Source organism: Pinus tabuliformis, chromosome X (genome assembly GCF_031772625.1).
Source record: "Pinus tabuliformis cultivar Carrire ecotype Pingquan chromosome X, CPIR1, whole genome shotgun sequence".
NCBI lineage: Eukaryota > Viridiplantae > Streptophyta > Pinopsida > Pinales > Pinaceae > Pinus > Pinus tabuliformis.
Window position 1 is genome coordinate 1,050,106,408 of NC_142308.1, and position 24,826 is coordinate 1,050,131,233.

The 24,826-nt window shown below is 37.2% G+C and overlaps 1 protein-coding gene across 1 annotated transcript; it reads right to left on the reverse strand.

The window, feature by feature from the left end:
- Positions 1-12,025: 12,025 nt before the first annotated feature.
- Positions 12,026-15,354, reverse strand: LOC149143407 (uncharacterized). The gene is made up of 4 exons (XM_089451807.1): positions 15,190-15,354; positions 13,474-14,691; positions 13,122-13,266; positions 12,026-12,945 (listed from the first exon to the last, which is right to left on the reverse strand). The coding sequence occupies exons 1-4, from the start codon at positions 15,352-15,354 to the stop codon at positions 12,026-12,028; spliced, it is 2,448 nt and encodes an 815-aa protein (XP_089307933.1).
- Positions 15,355-24,826: the final 9,472 nt, after the last annotated feature.

The window sequence follows — 24,826 nt, forward strand, 5'->3', positions numbered from 1 at the left end:
TTTGCTTATTGCAAATTACCTTTTGGGCTCAAGAATGCCGACGCAACTTTTCAAAGGGCCATGTCTTATGCGTTTCATGACATCAAGCACTTTGTGCAACCATATCTCGATGATTTTCCTGCTCATTCATTACATCGAGTTGATCACCTCATCCATTTACGAGCAATCTTTATGAGGTGTAGGCATTATCGGATTCGGTTGAATCCACACAAGTGTGTTTTCTGTATAGAAACGGGTCGATTGCTGGGGTTTGTTGTTTCGAAAGCCGACATTCGTGTCGATCCCTCAAAGGTCGAAGCTATTGTCAAATTGCCTCCTCCTTCGAGTCTTCGCCAACTCCAAAGTTTGCAAGGGAAAGCAAATTTTTTACGACGATTCATTCCTAACTACGCCGAGGTTACAAAGGGTTTTACTCGGTTGTTGAAACAGAATACTCCATTCTATTGGGATGAGATAGCTCAGAAATATTTTGATGCACTAAAACAAGCGTTGACCCATGCACTGTTATTGCATCCTCCCAACTACAACCAGAATTACTTCTTGTATCTCGTCGCCTCTCATTCCACCATTGGAATGGTATTAGTTCAGGAAGATGAATTCGGTACTGAACATGTGATATATTACCTTAGTCAAACTTTAAATCCAAATGAGCTAAAATACTCACATGTGGAGAAATTGGCATTGGCAGCTGTTCAAGCTGTCCACCGTTTTCGTCACTACATTTTACCACGTAAAACTACAGTAATTTCTAATTGCAACCCTATGATCTACATTTTGACCAAGAAATTGCTAGGGGGCAAGTACTCTAAATGGATTTTTATCCTGCAGGAGTTCGACTTAGAATTTGAAAAATCTAAGTCTAAGAAATCTTTAGTTTTTGCAGAGTTAATGTGTGACTTCCCGCGTGCTGACACGGAAACTGTGGCGGAAGAGCCCATTGCGGACGAATCCTTGTTTCTAATCAGCACTTTAGATCCATGGTATGGGGATATCATCATTTATCTCCAGACCCAATCCTTTCGGCCAGAAATTTCAAGGTCAGAACGTCGGAAAATACGATTCCAGTCCCAACAATTCAGGATTATTGGAGATACTCTTTATCGCCATGGGGAAGACTCTGTTTTTCGACGTTGTTTAACACACGAGGAAGCTGAAAGGGTTCTAAATGACTGTCACTCTGGAGCGTGTGGCGGTCATATGTCTGGGTATGCCACAGCCCAAAAGATATTGCGCGCTGGCTACTTCTGGTCGTCTTTGTTTAAAGATTGTATTAATGCGGTCCGAAAATGCCACAACTGCCAAATTTTTGATCGAAAGATGCGCGTTCCACCTGCTCCTCTCCACCCTATAATTGCCGTTGGTCCTTTTGCCAAATGGGGTATCGATTTTATTACATGCAACCCTCACTCGGCTGGGGGACATGCGTATATCATCCTTGCGGTAGATTATTTTACCAAGTGGGCCGAGGCAATGCCTACATTTGAGGCAGACGGCAAGACAGCTGCAATTTTCGTGTTCAATCATATAATTTCTAGATTTGGTGTCCCACAAGTGATTATCACTGATCATGGGCATAATTTTCGAAACGTTATGATGACCGAACTTACAGGCTAGCTTGGGTTGCATCATGATAGTTCAACTCCTTATTATCCATAAGCAAATGGTTTGGTTGAATCCATCAAAAAAGTTTTAGTCATCATGATCCGACGAATCATTGGGATTCATCGGTCGAACCTCAGTAAAAACATCAACAGGGTTCACTCCTTTCCAACTAGTTTATGGTTTGGAAGCTGTGTTACCCATTGAATGCGAAATCCCGTCATTGCAAATGGCCATCGAGTTACTTCCAGCTACTTCCGAAGAGGAAAAACGTTTGTTATACTTGGCTCAATTAGATAAGAATTGACGTGATGCTGCATTGGCGATCGAGACTCACGCAAAACGTATGAAAGCTCAGTATGATCGAAATGTGACCCCTCGAAATTTTTCGGAAGGAGATCTACTCTTAGTTTACGATCAAGCTAATGATAAATTAGGCACTAGAAAATTCGTTCCTATGTGGCATGGTCCCTATGTTGTCAAGCAAAAGCTAGCAAAAGGGGCCTATGAATTGGTAGACTTTGATGGGGACTCTTTAGGTAAACCCAGAAATGGTCTTTACTTGAAGAGGTATTATGCTTAAAGAATGGGAATGGAGATTTTTAGTTAGGATAGTTTTTCTTTCTAGCTGGTGTGTTTTAGTTTAAAAAGTGTGCTTAGCTTAGAGAGTGTTTTTCGTCATCATTCCTGCTTATCTTGGTTTAATCTTGGTATTGCAGACGTTGATGCCTCTCCAAACATACATTGGTTTCACTGATGGCGCTTGTCGTAATACACGAAACATTTCTTTCGCAGCTTGGGTTATCTATTCGCCCTCTGACGAGTTGGTATCTATGCATGGGGTAAGCCTCGGTCAAACAACGAACAAAATTGCCGAGTATAGTGCAGTGATTGAGTTATTATCTGAATCTATTTCATTTGGGATTCAGAGTTTGATAGTAAGGTTAGATTCTGAACTCGTTGTATTACAACTTAATAGAGTATATGCCATTAGAAATCTAGTGTTATTGAGATTATTTTTGAGAGTGCGTCTCTTGGAACGTGAATTTGATTATATTGAATATCAACATATTCCAAGATCTTTAAATACATTAGCAGATGCAATTTCTTCTCGAATGTTAAGTATACATTTGCAATAATCATACATGTAAATTTAAAACCATTCCATAACATGATTTACAAGATAAGCCGGTAATAGTGATATATATAGGAGTGTGTCAAAAAATACATCGTCCTCGATCATAGGTTGAAAAACACCTTATGATAGGCAAAAATGATAAGTACAAAAAGCAAAAATGTCATATGTGCCTACAATAGGCGATCATCCTATCACTGGTGATGATCTCGATAAGAAACCACTGCATGGGCCACCTTGCAAAGGAACCTCCTAAAAGGTCCTGGGACCCCAATCACATAACGCTGAAGTTGATGAGGAATGTCATCTATGCTGGTCTCCGGAATATCTCCTGTCAAGCGCTCTAGATGACTCTACAACTCGGCCAAAACCTTTGCTGATTCGTCCTGTAGGGCTGGCGCGACTGCAACTGGTTGTTTCCTCTCGTAAGTCCGGAGAGTGGCTGGTCACTGTGGACCCACATCTGCATTTGAAACTTTTACTATCAGTTTTGGGACGATAGAAAAAAAAAAAAAAAAATTAAAATAGGAAAATGTTGAAAGTGATTTTACCTGAGTCATCCCATTGCTCTCCTGGTGGAAGAGCCATCTCTGGGTCACCACGAAAATCTACCCCAGCGTAAGGGAAGTCCTGAATAGAAAAAACATGGTTTTCCAACCATTGGAAATACTCAGGTTTGAATCGAACAACCTTTGTCCCCTTGTCCGGATGACGAGTCATAACTGTGACCCATCGCATTAGTTTGGGCTCTCGAGGAAGCCCAGCTCCAACAGTAAAGTGCTGTGGGATCAACATGGGAACCCTTTCCAGACCGAAGCTCACAACCAAAGCCCCATAACCAAAGGTCTTCAGTTGTCCGTTTTTGGCTCTGGTCAGTTGGCCTTTTACATTGGCCAACATAGCATCGCATCAGTTGAAGATGGTGCCTTGAAAGCAGTCAACTGCCATCCGCATCTGGGATCCGGTGGCAATATGTAACGCGACACTCCCGCAAAGTCTGGTGACAGTAAACACGATCACCATGAGTTCAGGAAGGGATATGGTTTTAATGTCTATCCCTTCGTCTCTAGCCTGGCTGTTGCAGAACTCTAGCCGGAGGCTATTGACAGACTGGCCACTTGGCCTAGTCCCGAATAGAGTCAAGTCTTTGCCTCTCTTAGGCAAACCAGTCAAGAAATATATGTCTGTCGGCTCGATTTCGAGCTGGTGGCCACCAATGAAGAAACACTAGTCCTGTATGCTCCATTTGTTAACCAGCCACTGTAAGAAATCACCCTGGGCCCTCATGCCAGGTATGGCCCATAATTTGTACAAGCTGCATGCCTTCAATGCATCGATCGAAGGTTGGTGATTCAACGTGGCTAGATCCACGTCCTCATGCTCTCATTCACGCCAATCTAGCATGATGTACTCTCTGCGTCCAATAAAAAGACAAATTAGAATGCTAGAAATTAATTTGTTTGGGTCAAATTTGAGAATTTTTGGGTTAAAAACCCTTGCTGCGGGGACCACCCTCTGGGTTAGAGACAGTACGTGGGTCCGCACCTTGCCTACATGGAAGGTGTGGACCCCTGACTTTTTCCCCATTGAGAAAAAGTCGGGGTCCGCGGGCTGCCAGTGTTACGCCTGCGGGCCCCCGCGCGCGGGTTTTAAGCCTAAGAACCCTCCAAAGAATGAAATGAAAGCCTAAAACAAAAAATGAAACGGTTAAAAATGAAGAGTAGGATGATGTGGATTACCTGGAGAAGACGACGTTCGATTCCGACAGTTGGATTTTCCGCAATCTTCACGGGAAGTTTTCTGAACAAAAGCACTATTCTCTCACCCAAATCTCAAACGGTAAAAATGAATTGACGAAAGCCCTTTTTATAAGTTTTTTGAGTAAATAAATTGCAAATTTGTTTATGTTTCACTTTGGAAAGGTAATTTTTGCAGCGTTTTTATCCATTTCAAACAGGTATGAATAATGTTTGCTTTCTTGTTCAGGATAATGGATTATTCAGGAGAAATCTATCGTTTTCAACGAAAAAACATTTTAAGTCACCTTTAAGCTCTTTTCTGACTCCTAAAACACGAAAAGATCGCTGAGTTTTTCTTTTTAAACTCGTTAAAATGGAACTAAAAAGACGGTCCACTTACAACTCTTTTCTGAATGTAAAAGCATGAAAAGATTGCCAGATTTTTGTCGTTTCAAATTCGATATTGGTTATAAAACGACGAGTCATTGATCGCTTTTTTACTTTTTCGGATCAGGGGCACTAATTACGAACAATACTCCTTGGTCGTAAAGATCAAGCGATTCTCTCAAGTATTATTTTATACTTTTTCGGGCTTGGGAGACACAAATTTGTGAAAAAGGTCAACCCTGGAGTCTTCTTAAGTTTTTTCAGACTCTCTAAAATTGAAAAACGCCGAGTTTCTCCTATACTGGACTCGTTAAAATTTCACAGTAAAGGACCTGTTCAATTACAAACAGGAACGAACCACTCCTTCTTAGGGTTCGAATTTAAACTAAGCTGGACTCATCCGAAGGATGAGCTTATAATCAAGCAAATGTTATCCTCCTCAAGCTTGTCAAAAATAAAGAGGTACTTGCCAGAAATGGTGGGGGAAAAGAGAGAAAAATGAGCCTGTTTTTCATACTTTGTAACCACTCTTTAACACGACACTTTTATTCACCTGGGTTGGGAAATCCTTTGCCTAACAGTTGATCAAACCACATTGAAAGTCTTCAGCCGGTTTCTGGGTATTAACTTTGGGTCAATTTTCACCAAGCCATCTGTTGTGTCGTTATGTGTTCAATAGGTCACTGCCAATAAGCCATTCATCTGCAAAATATTTGTCATCCATCTTGACCATCCCTGAGTCAGTCCTTGCAACTAAATTTCTTCAACTTGATCTATGATTTCGTGTTGTGGTCTTGCCTGCGACGGATCGCTTTCTATCGACTTCAGCTCATTATCTAGAAAGATGATCTAGAAATCGTCAGTACCTTGGGATTTACATGCCTCAATGGAAGGTTTCTCGCCTTTGACGACAGGTTGCATCATTGACCTTCGATCAAAGGATTCCGTGACATGTTTAACATCAACACATTTATTCACATCTCATGGATTGTACTGGGTACTTTGAGAGCCATTGCCATCACTGGTGGTTTCTCTCACACTTGTTAACAGTTTACATCATTGACTGGTAATCAAGTGGTTTCTACCATGTTCGACTTCAACACATTCATTCGCATGGATAGAATCGTACTGTTTCGGGAAGTAGAAATGAAGACCCTGGATCTAGTTTCCACAATCCAGGCTGCGAGGAATTTTGTATTCATTATATAATGGACTATTCATAAACAGATGGTTGCGTCCATACTGTGTCCACATGAGTCTATACTTGTGATGTCTTACAAGATCATTCCTGTATCAGAGTAGTAGTTAGTTTTCTAAGTCAGTTTTGATATGAGTATGGGAATGCCTACCTCAGCGATGATATGATCTCATACATATATCTTGCATTGAATGTTTTTACAGTTTCCAACCGGGCTCTCCACAAGATGATCCTCGAAATGATAAAGTACTTCACTCTTCCTAAATGATAAATGAAATCCTCATCTACTACAGACTTCGCACTTTAGGGGGCAATCTGTTACACAAAAATATCGTCACCATGATTATTTGCAGTCAGTATGGGTCTATCACCACTTGTACTGTCCTCCTAAGCAAGTCTCAGACCTCAGCTCTTCAAGTCAAGCTTTGAAAATGAGAGAAAGACATTGAAAATCAACAAAGCTATGGATCCGCACCTTCTGTTTACAAAAACTGCGGACCTGCCCACTCTGTCCCTAAAGGTGTGGGTGCGGACCCCTGTGAAAGTCAAAAAGGCACAAGTTTATTCTAAAAAACTCACTTTGGGTTAATTCTAGATGATTCTAGAAGGAATTTTGACGTGGATTGGCCGCTCTTAGGTGGTTCATGCATCCCAAAAGAGAAGGAGCTAATCCCTTGATGAGAGAAGCTATCCCTTTGAAGGAGGGCTTTATCCCTCTGAAGGAGGACCTAGTAACTTCCCTCCATTGCACTATAAATTAAGGCATTGGGCTGGTTGCTAGGGAGGTTAGAAGCTGAACGTTTTTGAGGGTAAATGCTGGTGGAATTAAGACTTCCTAGTTAAGCTTGAGAGGAGAGATCACATACCTTTTTGGCTTCATTGGGAAGAGAGTGAAACTTGTCAAAGTAGAGGAGAATTCTTGTTGGACCCTGGAAGGAGCTTGTACAGCGTCAAGGCATAGGTTGTAAAGTTTTTCTTTGATTTGAATTAATACAATCAGATTCATTTTTCTCAACAAATTGCCTTATGTCATTTGTTTCATGAATTCCTTGACTTTCATGTTAAATATGTTTTATGATATTGGCTTTTCAGGTGCTATTTAATTTGGATTTAAGACACCTGTTTTTTAAATCTTCTGACTTAGTTACTGGAGAATCCACAGTAAAAACCATTTTTCGTCAACGTTTCAAATCCCAACTGGGATCCATCATCAGGACTTCATGAATGCTTGATAGAAGAAGAGCTCAATTGAGGGATTAAATAGTAATGAGGAGATTAGGTTTTGGGTTGAGATGAATGTCGGCCTTGTTTCAATAATATTATTAATTTTTGATTAATTAATGATGAGTAAATTAATTGATTTTAATTTGATGTAAATTATTATTATTATTTTATTACTATTATGTTAATTATTATTCTAATTAAGTTTAATAACTTATTTTTATTTTTAATATAATGTAATATAATATAATATAATAATCTTTATTCTAAATATTTAGTGATTATTAAATTAATAATACATACACGTATTTGAATTTAATATATATTAGTATAATATAATATTATTAATTATAAAAATATGTAAAATCTATATATTAATTAATAATATATATATTGGTATATGATGAATAGTAATATTAGTGAATTGTATATTAAAATAACTTAAATTAATAATTATTATGATAGAATTAATTAATATTAATAATATTAGAAATCAATATTAATAATTAATAGTTGATAATTAATAACTAAATACTAATAATATCAAAATTAATAATTAATAGGTGATAATTCATGTTAATACCTAATAATTAATATTAATAATTAAAATAGTAATCATAATAATTAATAATTAATAATTAATAATTAATAATTAATAATTAATAATTAATAATTAATAATTAATTAATTAATAATTAATAATAATTATTGATAATTCCTGTCAAGTGTTTAATTATTGATAATTCTTGTCAAGTGTTTAATTTTTAATCATTAATAAATAGTTTAATTAATTAATATATTTTATTTTTATGAATAGAATACTTAATTAATAGCTTATGATATAATAATAGTTAATGATAAGGTAATAGATATATCATAATTATTAATGAAATATTGACATTAAGTACTAGTTACTATTATTATTATCCTAATTAAATTATTAAAGCGATGTTACTAACTACTAAAAAAGAAAGGGAGAGGGAAATCTATCACTAAATGCTAAGCCTAAGATGAATTTTTGACCTTAATTTCTCTTATTAGGGGAAGCCAACTTCCACTAATGTCCATACCATCGTCTCTGTTGATATTATCTGGATGCTTCATAATTTCAAGAGCTTCTCTAATCTTTCGTCTATGATGATGTTCTTCCTTTGCGACAATTGAGGCGCTTTCCTTGATAGAAGAAGAGCTCAATTGAGGGATTAAATAGTAATGAGGAGATTAGGTTTTGGGTGGAGATGAATGTCGGCCTTGTTTCAATAATATTATTAATTTTTGATTAATTAATGATGAGTAAATTAATTGATTTTAATTTGATGTAAATTATTATTATTATTTTATTACTATTATGTTAATTATTATTCTAATTAAGTTTAATAACTTATTTTTATTTTTAATATAATGTAATGTAATATAATATAATATAATAATCTTTATTCTAAATATTTAGTGATTATTAAATTAATAATACATAAAAGTATTTGAATTTAATATATATTAGTATAATATAATATTATTAATTATAAAAATATGTAAAATCTATATATTAATTAATAATATATATTCGTATATGATGAATAGTAATATTAGTGAATTGTATATTAAAATAACTTAAATTAATAATTATTATGATAGAATTAATTAATATTAATAATATTAGAAATCAATATTAATAATTAATAGTTGATAATTAATAACTAAATACTAATAATATCAAAATTAATAATTAATAGGTGATAATTCATGTTAATACTTAATCTCCTCATTACTATTTAATCCCTCAATTGAGCTCTTTTTCTATCAAGCATTCATGAAGTCCTGATGATGGATCCCAGTTGGGATTTGAGACGTTGAAGAAAAATGGTTTTCACTGTGGATTCTCTGCTATTTAATTTGTTTGCTTGTTTGTGTTTGCAGATTCGCGGCAAGGGAGCTCATTTGGATCGAAGGAGCGAGGCTTCCACAAACTTGCGTTGGACCCAAGGTAGGCCTAAAACACTTGTTTGCCTTTGTTTATAAATGCATATTTAGAGAAAGATAGTTTGTGATTGGCTTGCTTGTCACTAGGTCTTCTTTATATTCTAGGAAGGTCTATCTTGTCCGCAAGATCGACTCATTCCGTGTGACAATTAGAGCTTTAGAAATATAAGGACACATCTTAGACTGATCAACCAAGTAATTTTCTCTATGAGACATGTGGAGTTATGAAAGGAAATTGGAACGAATATAGGGCTACCTGAGCCATTAGGTCAAATGGTTGCCATTTTCTGAAGAAGTTATTTGGAAAAGAAGAAGCTTGAATATAAACTTTGCTAAATCCTAAGAAGATATTTTGAGGTCCCTTCTTGACGAAGAATGTACTTTGATACACTTTTTTCATGTGTCATGAGTTGTTTAGGAATTTTGACGATGATACTTATCTTGTTGATGGATAATGGAAGTTTGGACCATTTGAAGATTGTTTACTTATTGATGTTAACATAATGCGTTCATAAAAATTTTAAATATGACAAGAGAATTCATTAGAAGTTCTCTTCAAAACCAAGTCGTTTGCAAAAAAAAATTGTCCTTGTTATTGCTATTGCTACAATATCTATGGAAAGGAAGAATTACAATACTTAGTGAGTACTGCTGATATAAAAGGTAGTAACTATGTATGATGAGAATGGCATGAGAAGTCTAAGAGTTTTTGGACAATTTTTCTTATGTCAAAATCTTTTAGACCTACAAAATATGCAGATGAAAGATTAAAATATATAGGGTTTGTAAACCATAAACAAACTTGGATTAAAAGGCCCCAGGGTTTGTGGATAAAACCCTAGAGCTTGACTTAGATCTATGTTTGATCGGGTGCTCAGCATTTAGCATAAAAATTAAAGTTCTCATAATCACTCAAAACCTAAACGATCGCATCCGTCTCAATGATATGATCCCAATGCAAATCATTTCACTCAAAATTGAGTTCGTATGAGGAAGATATCGTGTTCTGTCTGCTTTGCCAAATAGAAGAATTTTTGCAAAAAAAGGGGTACAGTCACTACACAATCAATAGTCCATACTTCTGACTTGGTAGGTGATTAGGCAGGTCAACGAATTGGTCAATGTCCAATCAAGTTTCTCCAAGTGGCATACTGTGGTTGGTTTCCAGGTTGGTGATTTGGAGCAATTCTATTTGTCGGAGGTGGACAGATGAGGAGGGGAGATGTGGCAAGCCCGAAGGCCGCCACGTGTCCCTCCCCAAAGGTCAGCTGATGTAGCCCAAAGGAAAACAAGATACAAATCACACAAATACAGAATAATACCCCGTATGAGAATGGAGAATAATCCCTTTATTCCTCATCCACTCTCCCCCCTCCCCACTTTACAATGAACTTTAGAAATCTTTTTTTTAGATACGAAGAAATGCTATTTTTGTTTTGTTTTTTTTTTTAAATTACTATTTTTTTAAAGTTATGGTATACGGAAGTCGTTGCATCATTACTATTTTTTAAATTTATGGTATGCGGAATTCACTACATCATTCTCCTCTAGTTGAAAAGAACGCAACTCTTGCAAGTTGTTGTTCTCAAACTGTTGCCACTGAACGGGGTCCAAGGCCTGCAATTCCCTCTCTGTGATCCATGTACTTTCCTCCAGTGCGAAGCCTTCCCACTGTACCAAATACTTGTTATATTGTCCTTGTTGAGTCTGAACAATCTTCTTATCTAGGATATGTGCAATCTATTCCTTTTTCCTACATGGAATGGTTTGTTGCCAATCCACCTCCTCCTCGTTGTTATTTCCTTGATCCGGCCCATGGAATACATATAAATCAGAAACATTGAACACAGGTGAAATATCAAGATCTGTTGGTAAATCAACATTATAAGCATTATCATTGATTTTCTTAAGAATCTTGCAAGGACCAATCTTCTTATACTTCAACTTGTGGTAGGTTCCTCTTGGAAACCTCTCTTTCCTCAAATAAACCATCACCAAATCACCCTCATTAAAGACCTAAGGGTGTCAACCAGCATCTGTTAGAATTTTGTATTGTTGGTTACTATCTTGCAATTTCTGTCTCACTGTCTGCTGTAATTGTTGAATGTTTTCAACAAATGCTTCCCCATCATCACTAATTTTGTCCCCAAGTGGTAGCTGCAACAGATCGAGGACACCTGAAGGATTTCGACCATAAAAAATCTGAAATGGAGATTTACCATGGATCTATTCACAAAACTATTGTAGGAAAATTCTGCTTGGGGTAAAGCCAAATCCCACTGCTTAGGCTTCTCACCAACAATGCTTCATAACAGGTTTCCCAAACTTCAATTCACTACCTCGGTTTGTCCATCTATTTGGGGGTGATAGGCACTACTGAACTGTAACTTAGTCCCCATTTTCTTCCACAAAGTCTGCCAAAAATGACCCAAGAACCGGGTATCTCTATTAGAGGTAATGGTTTTGGGTACACCATGCAATCTAACAATTTCTGAAAAACAATTGTGCCACCCTCGATGCATCACTAGTTTTTTTGCAAGCGATGAAATGAGCCATTTTGGAGAATCTATCAACAACCACAAAAATAGAATCATTACCTCGTTGTGTATGTGGGAGCCCCAATACAAATTCCATGCTCACATCTGACCAAGGGTTCAGGGGTATAGGTAACGGCATGTACAACCCTGTATTCTGGGAGTGCCCTTTAGCCACTTGACAAATCCTACACCGTGCCACATACTTGGTGATGTCCTTCTTCATCGTTGACTAGTAATACTTATCCGTTATTAAGGACAATGTCTTATCCTTCCCAAAATGCCCTACCAAGCCACTACTATGAAGCTCCCTGATAATATGTTCTCGCATAGAACCAGTTGGAATGCAAAGTTGTTTTCCCTTGAAGAGGTAACCATCTTGCATGAAATATTCATCACGAACAAGGCCCACATTCCCCACATCTGGATTCTTTATATGTTCCACAATATTTTCAAAAGCATGATTAGACAAATAGAGATCCTTGATTGAATCAAACCCAATTACCTGATTTTCCATAGTGGTTAAAAGAACAACACGCCTTCTCAAAGCATCTGCAACCTGATTTTGTTTTCCAGATTTGTGCTTCAGAACAAAATTGTAGCCTTGCAAGAAAGAGACCCACTTTGCATGTCTATTATTCAATTTCTTTTGAGTATTTACATATTTTAAGGCAATGTGATCAGTGAATAACACAAACTCCTTCGGCACTAAATAATGCTTCCAATGTCGCAATGCTTGTACGATTGCATAAAATTCCACATCATAAGTGGAGTAGTTCTTCTTTACCTCATTCAACTTTTCACTAAAAAATGCAATGGGCCTACCTGCTTGGCTGAGTACGGCTCCAATGCCTATATGTGAAGCATCACAATCTACCTCAAACACTTTATCAAAATCTGGTAATGCTAAGATGGGGGCCTCTGTTACCTTTTTCTTTAGAAAATTAAAACTTTCCTCAGCCTCCTTGGTCCATAAGAATGTCTTTCCTTTGGTGCAATCTATGATGGGTGCTACGATACTGCTAAAATTACGAATAAACTTTCTGTAAAATGTAGCCAACCCATGAAAACTTCTTACCTCTGTTATGCTCCTCGGATGGGGCCATTCCAAAATTTCCCTGACCTTTTCAGAATCCATCTTCACTCCTTCTGCTGAGATGACAAAACCCATAAATACCAAACTTTCTTGCAAAAACTACATTTCTTCAAGTTTACATAAAGCTGATGCTTTCTCAATAGATCCAAGATTATCTTTAAATGCTGCAAGTGATCTTCCTTGGATTTACTGAAAATTAAAATGTCATCAAAATAAACAACAATAAACTTACCAATATAAGGGCGAAGCACAATATTCATCAACCGCATGAAAGTACTAGGAGCATTGGATAGCCCAAAAGGCATCACCATCCATTCATATAGTCCATCTCTAGTCTTGAAGGCAGTTTTCCACTCATCCCCTTCCCAAATACGGATCTAGTGGTACCCACTTCGCAAATCAATTTTACTAAAAAATTGAGCTCCTGCCAGCACATCCATCATGTCATCCAAGCACGGAATAGGAAACTAATACTTGATGGTAATTCTATTAATGGCCTTGCTATCTGTGCACATCCTCCATTCACCTCCTTTTTTCGGAGTCAACAATGCTAGTACAGAACAAGGACTCATGCTTTCCCTTACCAGACCTTTCTTTATAAGTTCTTCCACTTGTCGATGAAGCTCTGCATGTTGTGTAGGACTCATCTGATAGGCTTCTTGATTAGGTAAAGATGCTCCTGGAATTAGATCAATGTGATGTTGAATATCTCTCATCGGTGGTAGTCCATCAGGTAATTCGTTGGGCATAATATCAACATACTCTTCTAGGATCTTGGCTGCTTCCGTAGGTATTGGGACATCTTCCCCTGCTACTTTTTTCACCATTAATGCATAGCAACAACCTGTTACCTTTATTTCTTTAACAAACTGTTTTTCTAACAGTAGATTCTCGGATTTCCCTTCATCTTTAAGGGGTAATAAGATGACCTTAGTTCCATCCTTCCAAAAGGTGTAAGTATTTTTCTCTCCATCATGGACGACCTTTCTATCATACTGCCAGGGTCTCCCCAACAACAGGTGGCATGCATCCATTGGAATTACATCACACCAAACTTCATCTTTATAAGTCTTACCAATGGAAAATTTGACTAAACATCTTTTATTTATGGTGACTTCATTCCCTTTTTTGAACCATGCAATTCGGTAAGGGTGGGGATGCATGTCACATTTTAGCTTCAATTTTTCTACCATCTCTTTGGAAATCATATTCTCACAACTTCCACTATCAACAATAACTTGACATACCTTTCCTCCTGAAGTGCATCTGGTTCGAAAGATATTTGTCCGAAGCCAAGAATCCTGATAGTCGCTGCTCTGCTTTCGCTCCTTTTCCGGAATCACCATGGCTCTCCACATCATGAGGTTCTCCCCCATATCTGGTGGAACTTGAAAGTCAGCCACTTCTTCTTCATCCTCAGCTTGGGCCAAGTTTAACCTTGGTTGTTCTCCTTTCCTTGGCACTCGTATATCAGAATTCAGACATTCAAACAATCGATGACCCTCTTCACTGCACTTAAAACAAACAAAAGGTCTTCCTCTACCACCACCATAACCTCGACCCCTCTGAAATCCACTTCCTCGTGGTTGGGTCAGGTTATTTTGTCGTGTATCTTCTACTTTCATAGTTGTATGAGATGATTCACCTCTACCAACTTTGAAACCACCCCGTGAGGGAGCTGAGATTCCCCTTCTTGCTCCCCTATTCCTTTGAGCAAATTGACGATTTTGCTTTTCCTCAGCCTTTAAGGCTAATTGGTATGCCTCTTCCACATTCTGAATCTTTTGCATGCTCAATTCATCCTAAATAGTAAATTTCAAACAATTCACTTATCTTGCAGCCAATTTCTCATCAGTTTCCTTGTGATCCACACAAATGGATAATTGATAAAACTCGTGTGTGAGTTCTTCCACGGTAGACAGGTTCTTCTTCAGGTTCTGAAATCTACGAAAAAGGGTTTGGGCGTAGTCCAAAGGAAAAATTTTCTAGCGCAACTTTTTCTCCATCTTGCTCCAAGTTTGAATCTTTCCTTTCCTTGTGTTTGCCCTGTCTTTCTGCACATGATCCCACCATATCATGGTATGACCTTTTAATTTGGTGCATGCAAATTTCAATTTCTTCTCCTCTGTCATTGGATTCCATTCAAAAAAATTCTCCATGGTGTTAAGCCAATCTATCAACTCCTTTGGTTTAAGACTCCCTGCATAGTCCGAGACTTCCATTTTTACCCCATCGCTTCTCCCTTCTAGAGCCTTGAGCACTCTCTCTTCATAAGTCAGGTTCCCTAGCTACTCTTCTACTTGTTGATCTTCATGTTCATGGTCTATCTCCTCATCAGACATTTCTCTTCGTATTACTCTTTGGTTAATCAATGCGTTTGTAAGATCTGCAACTTGCCTTTGAAGGTTCTGCATTTCTTGCCGCATCTGAGCAAGACCTTCTCTTCCTCTTCCTCTTCTAGCCATATTCCTACTCTGATACCAGATGATGTAGCCCAAAGGAAAACAAGATACAAATCACACAACTACAAAATAATACCCCGTATGAGAATGGTTAATAATCCCTTTATTCCTCATCCACTCTCCCCCCTCCCCACTTTACAATGAATGCTAGCAATATTTTTTTAGATACAAAGAATTGCTATTTTTTTAAGTTACTATTGTTTTAGAAAATTACTATTTTTTTAAAGTTATGGTACGCGGAAGTCGTTGCATCATTACTATATTTTAATGTTATAGTATGCGGAAGTTGCTGCATCATCGGGTTATCGGTGCACAGTAAAATTTTATGCCATGCCGGGGAGTCGAACTTGGGACCTACACTACACAAACCACGTGCCTTACCATTCCACCCGTGCTTTGGTTCTTAATCATTTATGGTTTCCAATTATATTTGAAGTCATAACAGTTTGCGGTTTGGGGGGAGGATGGAGCCAGGCCGCGGGCCAGACCCCTCCCATGTGAACGCAACCACATAACCTGCGACTACACAAACCACAACAGTTAACAGTGACTGTGGCATTTATCGCCAACATATGACACCTCCACTAAACCGCGGATTAACGATTGGCCTAACCGTGCCATTAAAATGCGCTTAAAGTGCTAATCACAGTTAATGCATAATTAATCTCCACTTAACATTTAATTAATCCGCAGTTAACTTGGTGGAGAAATTGGTAGTCCAATAAATTCAGAGATTCCTCCATCTTTGGCGGGACTAACTGGAGTTCTCCAGTTTTAGTGGAGTTTTACTAGGAGAAACAGTTTTTTCCATAACTTTTGCAAAATTTGACCAAATTGGGATTAGGAAAAGGTGTTCCTAGATGATTTTGATGTTCTGAGCACATTGAAGTAGGTTTCAGGAGTAGTAGAGCATTGTAAACATCACTTTTTCCATTTTGAGCTAATACAGAGGCCCAAGCCATGGAAGTTGGACCAAGGAGATGTAGCCTAGGAGGGGTGAACTCCTTCATCAGAACACTGTGTTAAGTCATTTTGATGGTTTGTTGTTGTTCAACAATTGACTTTTATGCTATTTTGATCATGATTTTAACATAAAACTTGACATAAATTTACCTGTATATTCAAAAATACCATAAAGGAAACCTATGCACATGAAGCAAATGATAAGCAATATTTTTTAAATTTGAAGTTGAAATTAGCACAACAAAAATAACATTCAACAAAAGATCAAGTTAGTATCAGATCAAAGGTTATTTTCTTTATTGCTTGAGTTTTGTTCAAGTAGGGTTTTAATGGTTGCAAGTTTATGATGCTTACAAGGTTAAAGTTGCAGAGAGGAGAAGGGAAAATACTGGATGAAACTCCTGAGGTAATGCCTAGAAGGAGAGCCATAAGGCCACAATCTCCACCCAAAGTTTCAATCCCAGTTGCAATTGAAACACCTCAAGTTTTACCTTCAATTGAGATTGAGGAGGTACAAGCAGTACTAGAAGATGAGCTTGAATCCAAAGCCATCATGTCTGGAGCAGGAGAGAATGAAGGTATTTCAGAAGAGGAAGCATTCAAGAAAGATTTCTATGACTTAAGTGACATGGTTAGAGTCCTCTATGAAGAGAGGAATACTAGAATGGATGGAGAGAGTTCTAAGCCCCCACATGGAGAGGGAAGCTCAAGAGATAAAAAAGATGAAAAGAAGGATTCAAAGGGTAATGGAGGAAAGCCTCCTCCATCTCCACCATCTTCATCTTCCTCATTCTCATCATCTCAAATAACATCATCTTCCACTTCCACCACAAAAACTGTTCATACTCATTCAAAAACCCTAAAGAAAAAAACTCCCTTACTCAAATTGGACATTAAGTTTGAACTTCCCATGTACAATGGTGAGGTGAATGCAGAAAAGTTAGACAATTGGATTCAACAATTGGAGCTTTATTGCAGAATTTAGAACCTTCAAGAAGATGACATAAAAATCTAGTTGGCTTCATTGAGGCTAGAAGGAGAAACACTAGTTTGGTGGGAAGCAAAGACTCAAGAGGAAAGGCGAATTCATGGTAAGATATCCATTTCTTGGGTTGAATTTATTTTTGCAATTAAAAGGAAGTTTTATCCTTTATCCTATATGCAAAAATCCATTATGAGTTGGCAAAATTTTAGGCAACTCAAGGGCCAAACAAATCAAGGCTATACCCAGTAGTTTATGAAAATGTATTTGTTGTTAGGAGTAAACTTGAATTCCCAAGATACACTCTTGAAATATATTGGGGTTTTACATTCCTACTTAAAACATACTATCCTTAGTTCAATCCAAGCAATTTAAATGAGGTATGTGTGAAGCCACACACCTTGAAGCAAGAGGAAAGAACATTCATGAAGAGGGTAGTAAGAAGAAGCCATTCAAGGGTAAGGTGAAACAGAAGGGTGGAAAAGGGAAAGGAAAGAAGAATGCAAGTGTGAAGGAAGAAGGGGAGAAAACTATATGCCAACATTGTTCCAAAGTGGGGCATGATGAAGCCCACTATTGGAAATTGCATCCCAAACTAAGGCCTAAAAAACCAAACAATAAGGGAAAACAAAACACGACCACTACCACACAACATGATCTTGGATTAGATTCTGGTGATGAGACCAATATTTCAGCCATGGCCACAAAAGGAAAAGAATCTATTGCAAGCACTAGTTCCTCACATAGCCATAACAACACTCCAAATGAAGAATCAAGGATATAATTGTTCCATGTAAGGGTAACTTCAAATCATACAAAGATTGATGCATTATTTGATAGTGGGTCACAATCGAACTTAATTTCAGAAGACTTGGTCAAAAAGATTAACCTTGAAACTATACCTCATCATAAGCCACATCCCTTGGGTTTGATAGTCAATAATGCAAATTTACAAGTTACAAGAAAATGCCTATTCAGGTTTGCCATTACTAAAAAATTCATTGATGAAGTTGAGTTAGATGTAGTTCCACTTGACATCTCAAGAATCATTTCGGGAAGTCCTTATTTGTATTATAGGAAAGAAATATTTTATCGCCATGAGAACAAATATCTATTGCTGAAGGATGGAGTGAAGTATATTGTGAGATCCCATCACAAAAAGTTAAACATTTCTTTGGTTAATGCAGGGCAATTGAAGAGACTAGTAAATGCAAGCAAAATTTTTGTGCTTCCCATGATCAAAAAAAATAATGATATTGATTATGAATCTTTTGAAGCTTGTGATGATAAATTAAAATCTGCATTGTTTGATGTGGTAAGAAAGCATGGCGAGATGTTTCAGGAACCAAACGGGTAACCTCCCAAGAGGGGAATTCAGCATGAGATACAACTACAGAAGGATGTTCCACTTCCAAACATTGGCATGTATTGCATGTCAATCATGGAGAGCATGGAAATCAAGAAGAAAATTCAAGAATTGTTGAACAAAGGTATCATACGCCCATCTACTTCGCCATGTGGTTCACCCATTATCTTGGTGCCAAAGAAGGATGAGACTTGGCGCATGTGTGTGGATTTCTGTGCACTTAACAAAATAACAGTAAAGAATCATTATACACTCCCAAGAATTGATGCTTTGCTTGATCAATTGAGGTATGAAAAGTATTTCACTAAGTTAGACTTACGAAGTGGTTGTCAACAAGGTAGAATAGCTGAAGAGGACATTTGGAAAACTGCATTTAAAACTAAACAAGGATTGTTTGAGTGGCTTGTTATGCCTTTCGGTCTTACAAATGCTCCAACTTACTTTCATGAGAGTAATGAATGATGTATTGAGACCATTTCTAGATGAATTTGTCATTGTTTACTTAGATGATATTCTCATATTCAAAAAATCCAGAGATGAACATGTCATGCATGTGAACAAAGTACTTAATGTCTTGAGAAAAGAACAATTGTTTTTAAAGATGTCAAAGTGTGAATTTGGCAAGACTTCTTTAGTGTATTTGGGACAAATTGTTGGAGGAGGTGAGCTGAAGATAGACCCCTCTAAGGTTGAGGTCATTCTGAATTGGCCCAAGCCCAATACAGTTACAGAGATAAGAAGCTTTTTAGGGGCAACACAATATTGGAGGAAATTTATTGCTAATTTTTCTTCCATTGCAGCTCCACTACATGGATTGACTAGTGTCAAGAAAGTCTCCCATTAGGGAGATGTACAAAAAAAATAATTTGATGCTTTAAAACAAAATATTAGTCCAACACTGGTATTGTCTCTTCCAGATCTTAGACATCCATTTGAGATTCAAATGGATGCTAGTGATTACGCCATGGGAGCCGTTCTTATGCAGCATGGTAAGCCCATTTCATTTCATTCTGAAATTTTTAAAGGTGCTACGACTAAATATCCCACTTATAACAAAGAACTTTATGCATTGGTACAAAGTGTTAAAAAATGGAAACACTACTTGATGGTGAAGGAGACCATTATCCATATCGACCATCAACCATTGGAGTACTTACAGTCACAGTCAATGTTGCAACAATCACGACACTTTAGATGTGTTGTAGCTTATATTGTGTTTTTAGCTTTATTTATCAGTTATATCACTATAGGGGTTCAACCTCAATGAAGCTCCCTTATTTTGTTATAATATATCAAAATCGCAAAAGAAACAAGTGTAAAAGAATTGACCCATGCGATCAAATCAAATCACAATATAAATAATTATATGGAACCATAACCAATATGTATATATATTTGTGATAGCAATGCGATTAGATTGAAATCACAAAACACAGCGGGAATTCATATGAAGTACTACCACGGGAATCATCGATTGCGATTTGCGATGATCAATTAATGAAGCACTGAACAGGCGGACCCGAAACATATATATATATATATATATATATATATATATATATATATATATATATATATATATATATATATATATATATATATAATCCCGGAGGGTTCGACGTATCCCATAGCACCTCAGCTTCCGCCGATTGCGATTCATGATAGCTAGACCCGAAACATATATACATTGTGTTTAAAAGTCTCGGTGGGTCTGCTATATCGAAAAGCCCTTCATATACATGTATATGGGTTCCGCCGATTGCGATTTGCGATGGCAAACTAGAAAAACTATATATTGTGTTTTATAATTCCGGCAGGTCTGCAAGGCGTCTTATGCATATGTGTTAGTTCATTTGCCAATTGTGATCTGCGATAAAGTTTCCGGACCCGATAGTCTATACATTATGTTTTATAACTCTGACGCGTCCGTTATATCGTGGTTTTGTTAAGGATTGGGTCAATACAATGTTTGAAAGTGCCAATTGCAATTTGCGATGGGAAGTCAATGAAACATTGAACAGGTGGATCCGATGGATTTATGAAGTAGAATTAATTCTTTTTCAGTTCCGTAGTTACCAAAGGTTTGCGTTAATTTCGCTAGGTAAAGGGAAGAATCAGTGTTAGAGTTGAATCCGAAGAAAAGGTGATTGGTCGGGTTTATTTATGTTTTGCCAATCAGAACACTCCCGACATATATATGGTCCCCTCTCAAAGATTTTGATGCAATTTTACATTTGTTATGAGTTTCAATATCTTGTATGTAATAAAGTTGAATAATCTCAAATAGGAAGTAGTTTTATAACTGTTATAAAGTAGTTTATTAGTTGTTTCAAGAAATCAGTTTCCAAAACTGATTTGATAGAAGAGATAAAAGCCTGAAAAGGGAATTGTAAGGTTTGTTGGAATTTTGGAGAACCCGAAGACTAGGCCACTGTATTCCTGATATAACTATTGATTAATGAAAGAATCAAAAGTTTCCATGAATTTTTGGGTATAATTTTGTAACTTCTCTGTCATGTGTCATCTTATGTTTTCTTCTTTCAAGTATAGTAATGAAGCTGCAGGTATTTATTTGCTTATGTAGATAAAGTTAAAATTCCTTAAAAGAGCGCTCCTATACTTGAAGTTTTCACCCTCCTTTATAAGTTATAGATAATAGTTTATGTGTAAGGCAACATATTATCTTTAACTTCTCCAAGGGTCGCAGATAATAGTTTCTGTGTCAAGCAACATATTGTCTATGATTCAGTTCTCATTTTCACAATTATTCTAAGTGATGGATAGTAGGTTCTTTGTTAAGCAACATCTTATCTTAAACTTATCCTTCAAGCTTTCTTCATTCATCATTTATATCTAGCAACAAATGGCATTCTGAGGTTTTCTGGTCACATATGTATTAAGGGTTAAAGACCAAGTTTTCTAGTTCCTTCATTTGAGAAGACAACACACAGTAAAGTGACAAATAAGTGGCAACAAACAAAAAATATTAATGTCTTAAGCACAATTTCTCTACAACCAGGAAATTGGTTCCTTAAGGTACAACATTAATTGGCGCCATTGCCAGGGAGAGAAGACAAGAATAATTTTCCCTGGGTTTTCAATATTTTCCTCTGGTTGTTCAGTGAGGAGGGAATATTTGGTTGTTTTGAATAAAAGCAATTAAATAAGTTTTCCTTGGGTTTATTAAGTTTGAAGCTGATTCTTGAGAATGACAATTTTCAGCAGTTGGTTGTACATTCACACCTGTGATTTTCACTTACAACATTGATTGGTGACTCCACTGCACTTTGAAGTTTTCTTTTCTGGGTTTTAATGTCTCTCCCTGCATTTTTAGTCCATAAATTTGATCCATTTGATTTTACAGGGATCACCAGCTATCCTCATGATATGCCTGCATTTTATGAGTGGAATGAGTATCTTCCAAAATTTAGTAGAAAGGAATATGAAGATCCGGCTCAGCACCTCCAAGAGTTTCATGAATGCATGGAGCAACAGGGCATCATTCATGAATATGTGAAGATGAAGTTGTTTTTGTTTTCTTTGGACCTAGAAGCTAGAGTTTGGTTCAGGTCTCTGCCTCGTTCAAGCATTTCATCTTTGAAATATTTCCATTCAGTATTCATTTCTTATTGTAGATCTTATTATCCACACAAATTTGTTTTTGATGGTTGTTGTGAATATTATGATTTTAAAGAAACTTTAAAAGCTCAGGAGAATCCTGTTGAGGAAACTAATGATCTTGTTGATAATATATCAAGCATTCAGAGAAGTTATAGCCAGATTAACTATGAGCAAGTCTCTAAAAGTGAGGAGCTATCATTTTCTCAAAATTATGCGGAGAAGTTTATAAAGCATTTCTCTTCAATAATCACCCAAGCAGAGAATTTTTTGACTATGTTTCAAGTAGATCGAGCATCATTTTCTCAAAATGATGTGGAGAAGTTTATAAAGAATTTCTCTCTAATAATCTCCAAGGCAAAGAATTGGTTGACTCTGTTCCAAGCAAATCAAGAGAGTATTTAGATGGAGGAAAGTTCAAACATGCATCAAGAATTTCTGCTCAGCATTCGAGAAGAGGAAGAAATAATTAAGTTGCAAATAAATCCCAAGAGTTCTTATTTTGTTAAATTTGATGATCCTCCTATCTATAATGAAAATGGTTTAAATGGGGAACATGATGAAGCTCTTCAAGTTCATGAGTTGGGTGTTGAACATACAAAAAGAAACCAGCAAGTGGGATATGTTGGACAACAATATATTGAGCCATATATCATAGCAAAAGAGGCTATCTTATGTAAAAATAAAGCTGATAGAGAGATTGTATACCATTTCATTGAAGAACATAATGATGCCCATGGATCAGAGGTAAATAATCTATTTGAAGTTGATCATATGTCGTATACTAATGTGAAAAAAATTATTTTTCTTCTTGAGGTTAGAATTACAAATTATTTTCAATCAAAGCTTAGAGATGAAAAGTGGAGACATGAAAGTGACATAGATCATTTTCTTAAAGATGTTGTTGATTGTTCCATTGAACATATTATCCCAACAGAAGGTTTAATCGAGCAGGAACCTTCATACACAGAGATTTTCTATTTTGGAGCTGATCAAGAACATATTTTTTCTTATACTTTTGAAGATCCTATGACAGATTACATGGAAGAATTTATCAGCAGTCTACACATATCATTTTGTCGATATACTCCTAATTTTTGTTGTGAGCTGCTTTTATGCATAATTTATTTTTTGTTCAGGATGAATTGCATTTTCAAGATTCACTGGCAGAATGGTTCTAGATTAAGCACCCAAATGCTAACCTGGTACCATTGGAAGATTGACTTCACTTGATGGAGATCAATCATGTACATATGTAGGAAATTGTACATAAATAAGCTCAGGTGTTGAGCATTTGGTTTCCAGTTGCAGTTCTTCAATTTAATCATTAGTTGATGAATAAGGGTGACTTTCCCAGTTGGAAACCGGTTTGCAGAGGTTTCAGACTTCAAGAATGTCAGGTTTCAGTTTGTCAAATTTCAGGGTTTTCACAGTTTTGGACTCCATGCCCAACTAAGGCTACTGATCTACGATTCTCAATATTTTGCTATCAAAGCACAAGCATCTTATCACTGTAGATATTGGCGTGGGTTCACTGTATAAATTTTTACATAGTTAAGTTTGGCGAAGCAATGTATGACTCCATGCCCGAGGATAAGTGTAAGGTCCTTGGTTCGTCGGGCGCGGTTGGGCGCGGGCGAGCCGGGACGCACGACGGACAAACGAGCGCGGGCACGGGCGCGCGGGCGGGCGTGGGAGTTGAGCTACACGCGGGTGGGCGCGCGAGCTGGGCTGCACGCGGGCAGGGTGCGGGCGCGGTCTACATGGAAAAGTGACGTTTGGGCGAGCTATATGCGACAAAAGGGTAACACAATTACGACACTTGCAAACAACACTTAGAATGAAGTGCGATGGATCAGAAGTTATACCCAACGAAACGTGAACATGTTGGAGGGCTGGCCGACAAGTTCTAAGGACGTTTGTAGGGGTGTGCAAACATGGTTGGGGTGGTCGGCTGGGCAAGCCACCACCCACTCCAAACAAGCATATATATATGTGCATTTTGGAGTTCATTTGGAAAGCAATTCGAACAAGCATCTTCGCTAGAACTCAAGAAAGAAGTGCGCAGAAAAAGAAGGAGAATGCGCATAGCTCATGCGCACTTCTCATAGAAGGTTGCTCACTTGGTTAACGTTCTTGGAGTTGGTCGAAGGTTGGGCAAGGTGTGCCCGGGGTTGTTCTAAAGCGCAGATTTGTGTGAGACTTGAGGAGGGGGTCTTGGTGTCTCGGGTGAGCACCCTCCCACCGTGCAAGGTGTGCACAAATGTTGTAAAAGGCTGTTTTGCCTCTATTGTAAAATTGGCTAAGTATAGACTTGGATTTTGCCAAGGATACTTGTGAAGCTTGTATTATTGAAGAAAGACTGATTAATATATATTGTTGGGAAGACTCATTGTTCAGGGAGTTGCCTCTCCCTTTATAATGTGCAATTGTTGTTCTCTTTTATAATTTCTGATGATAATGAATGAGTATGGGTGTTCATTAGTATAAAGGTCATGATTAATAATACTTGGTTGCGAAACACAAACTAAGTAAGAGAAAGTGAA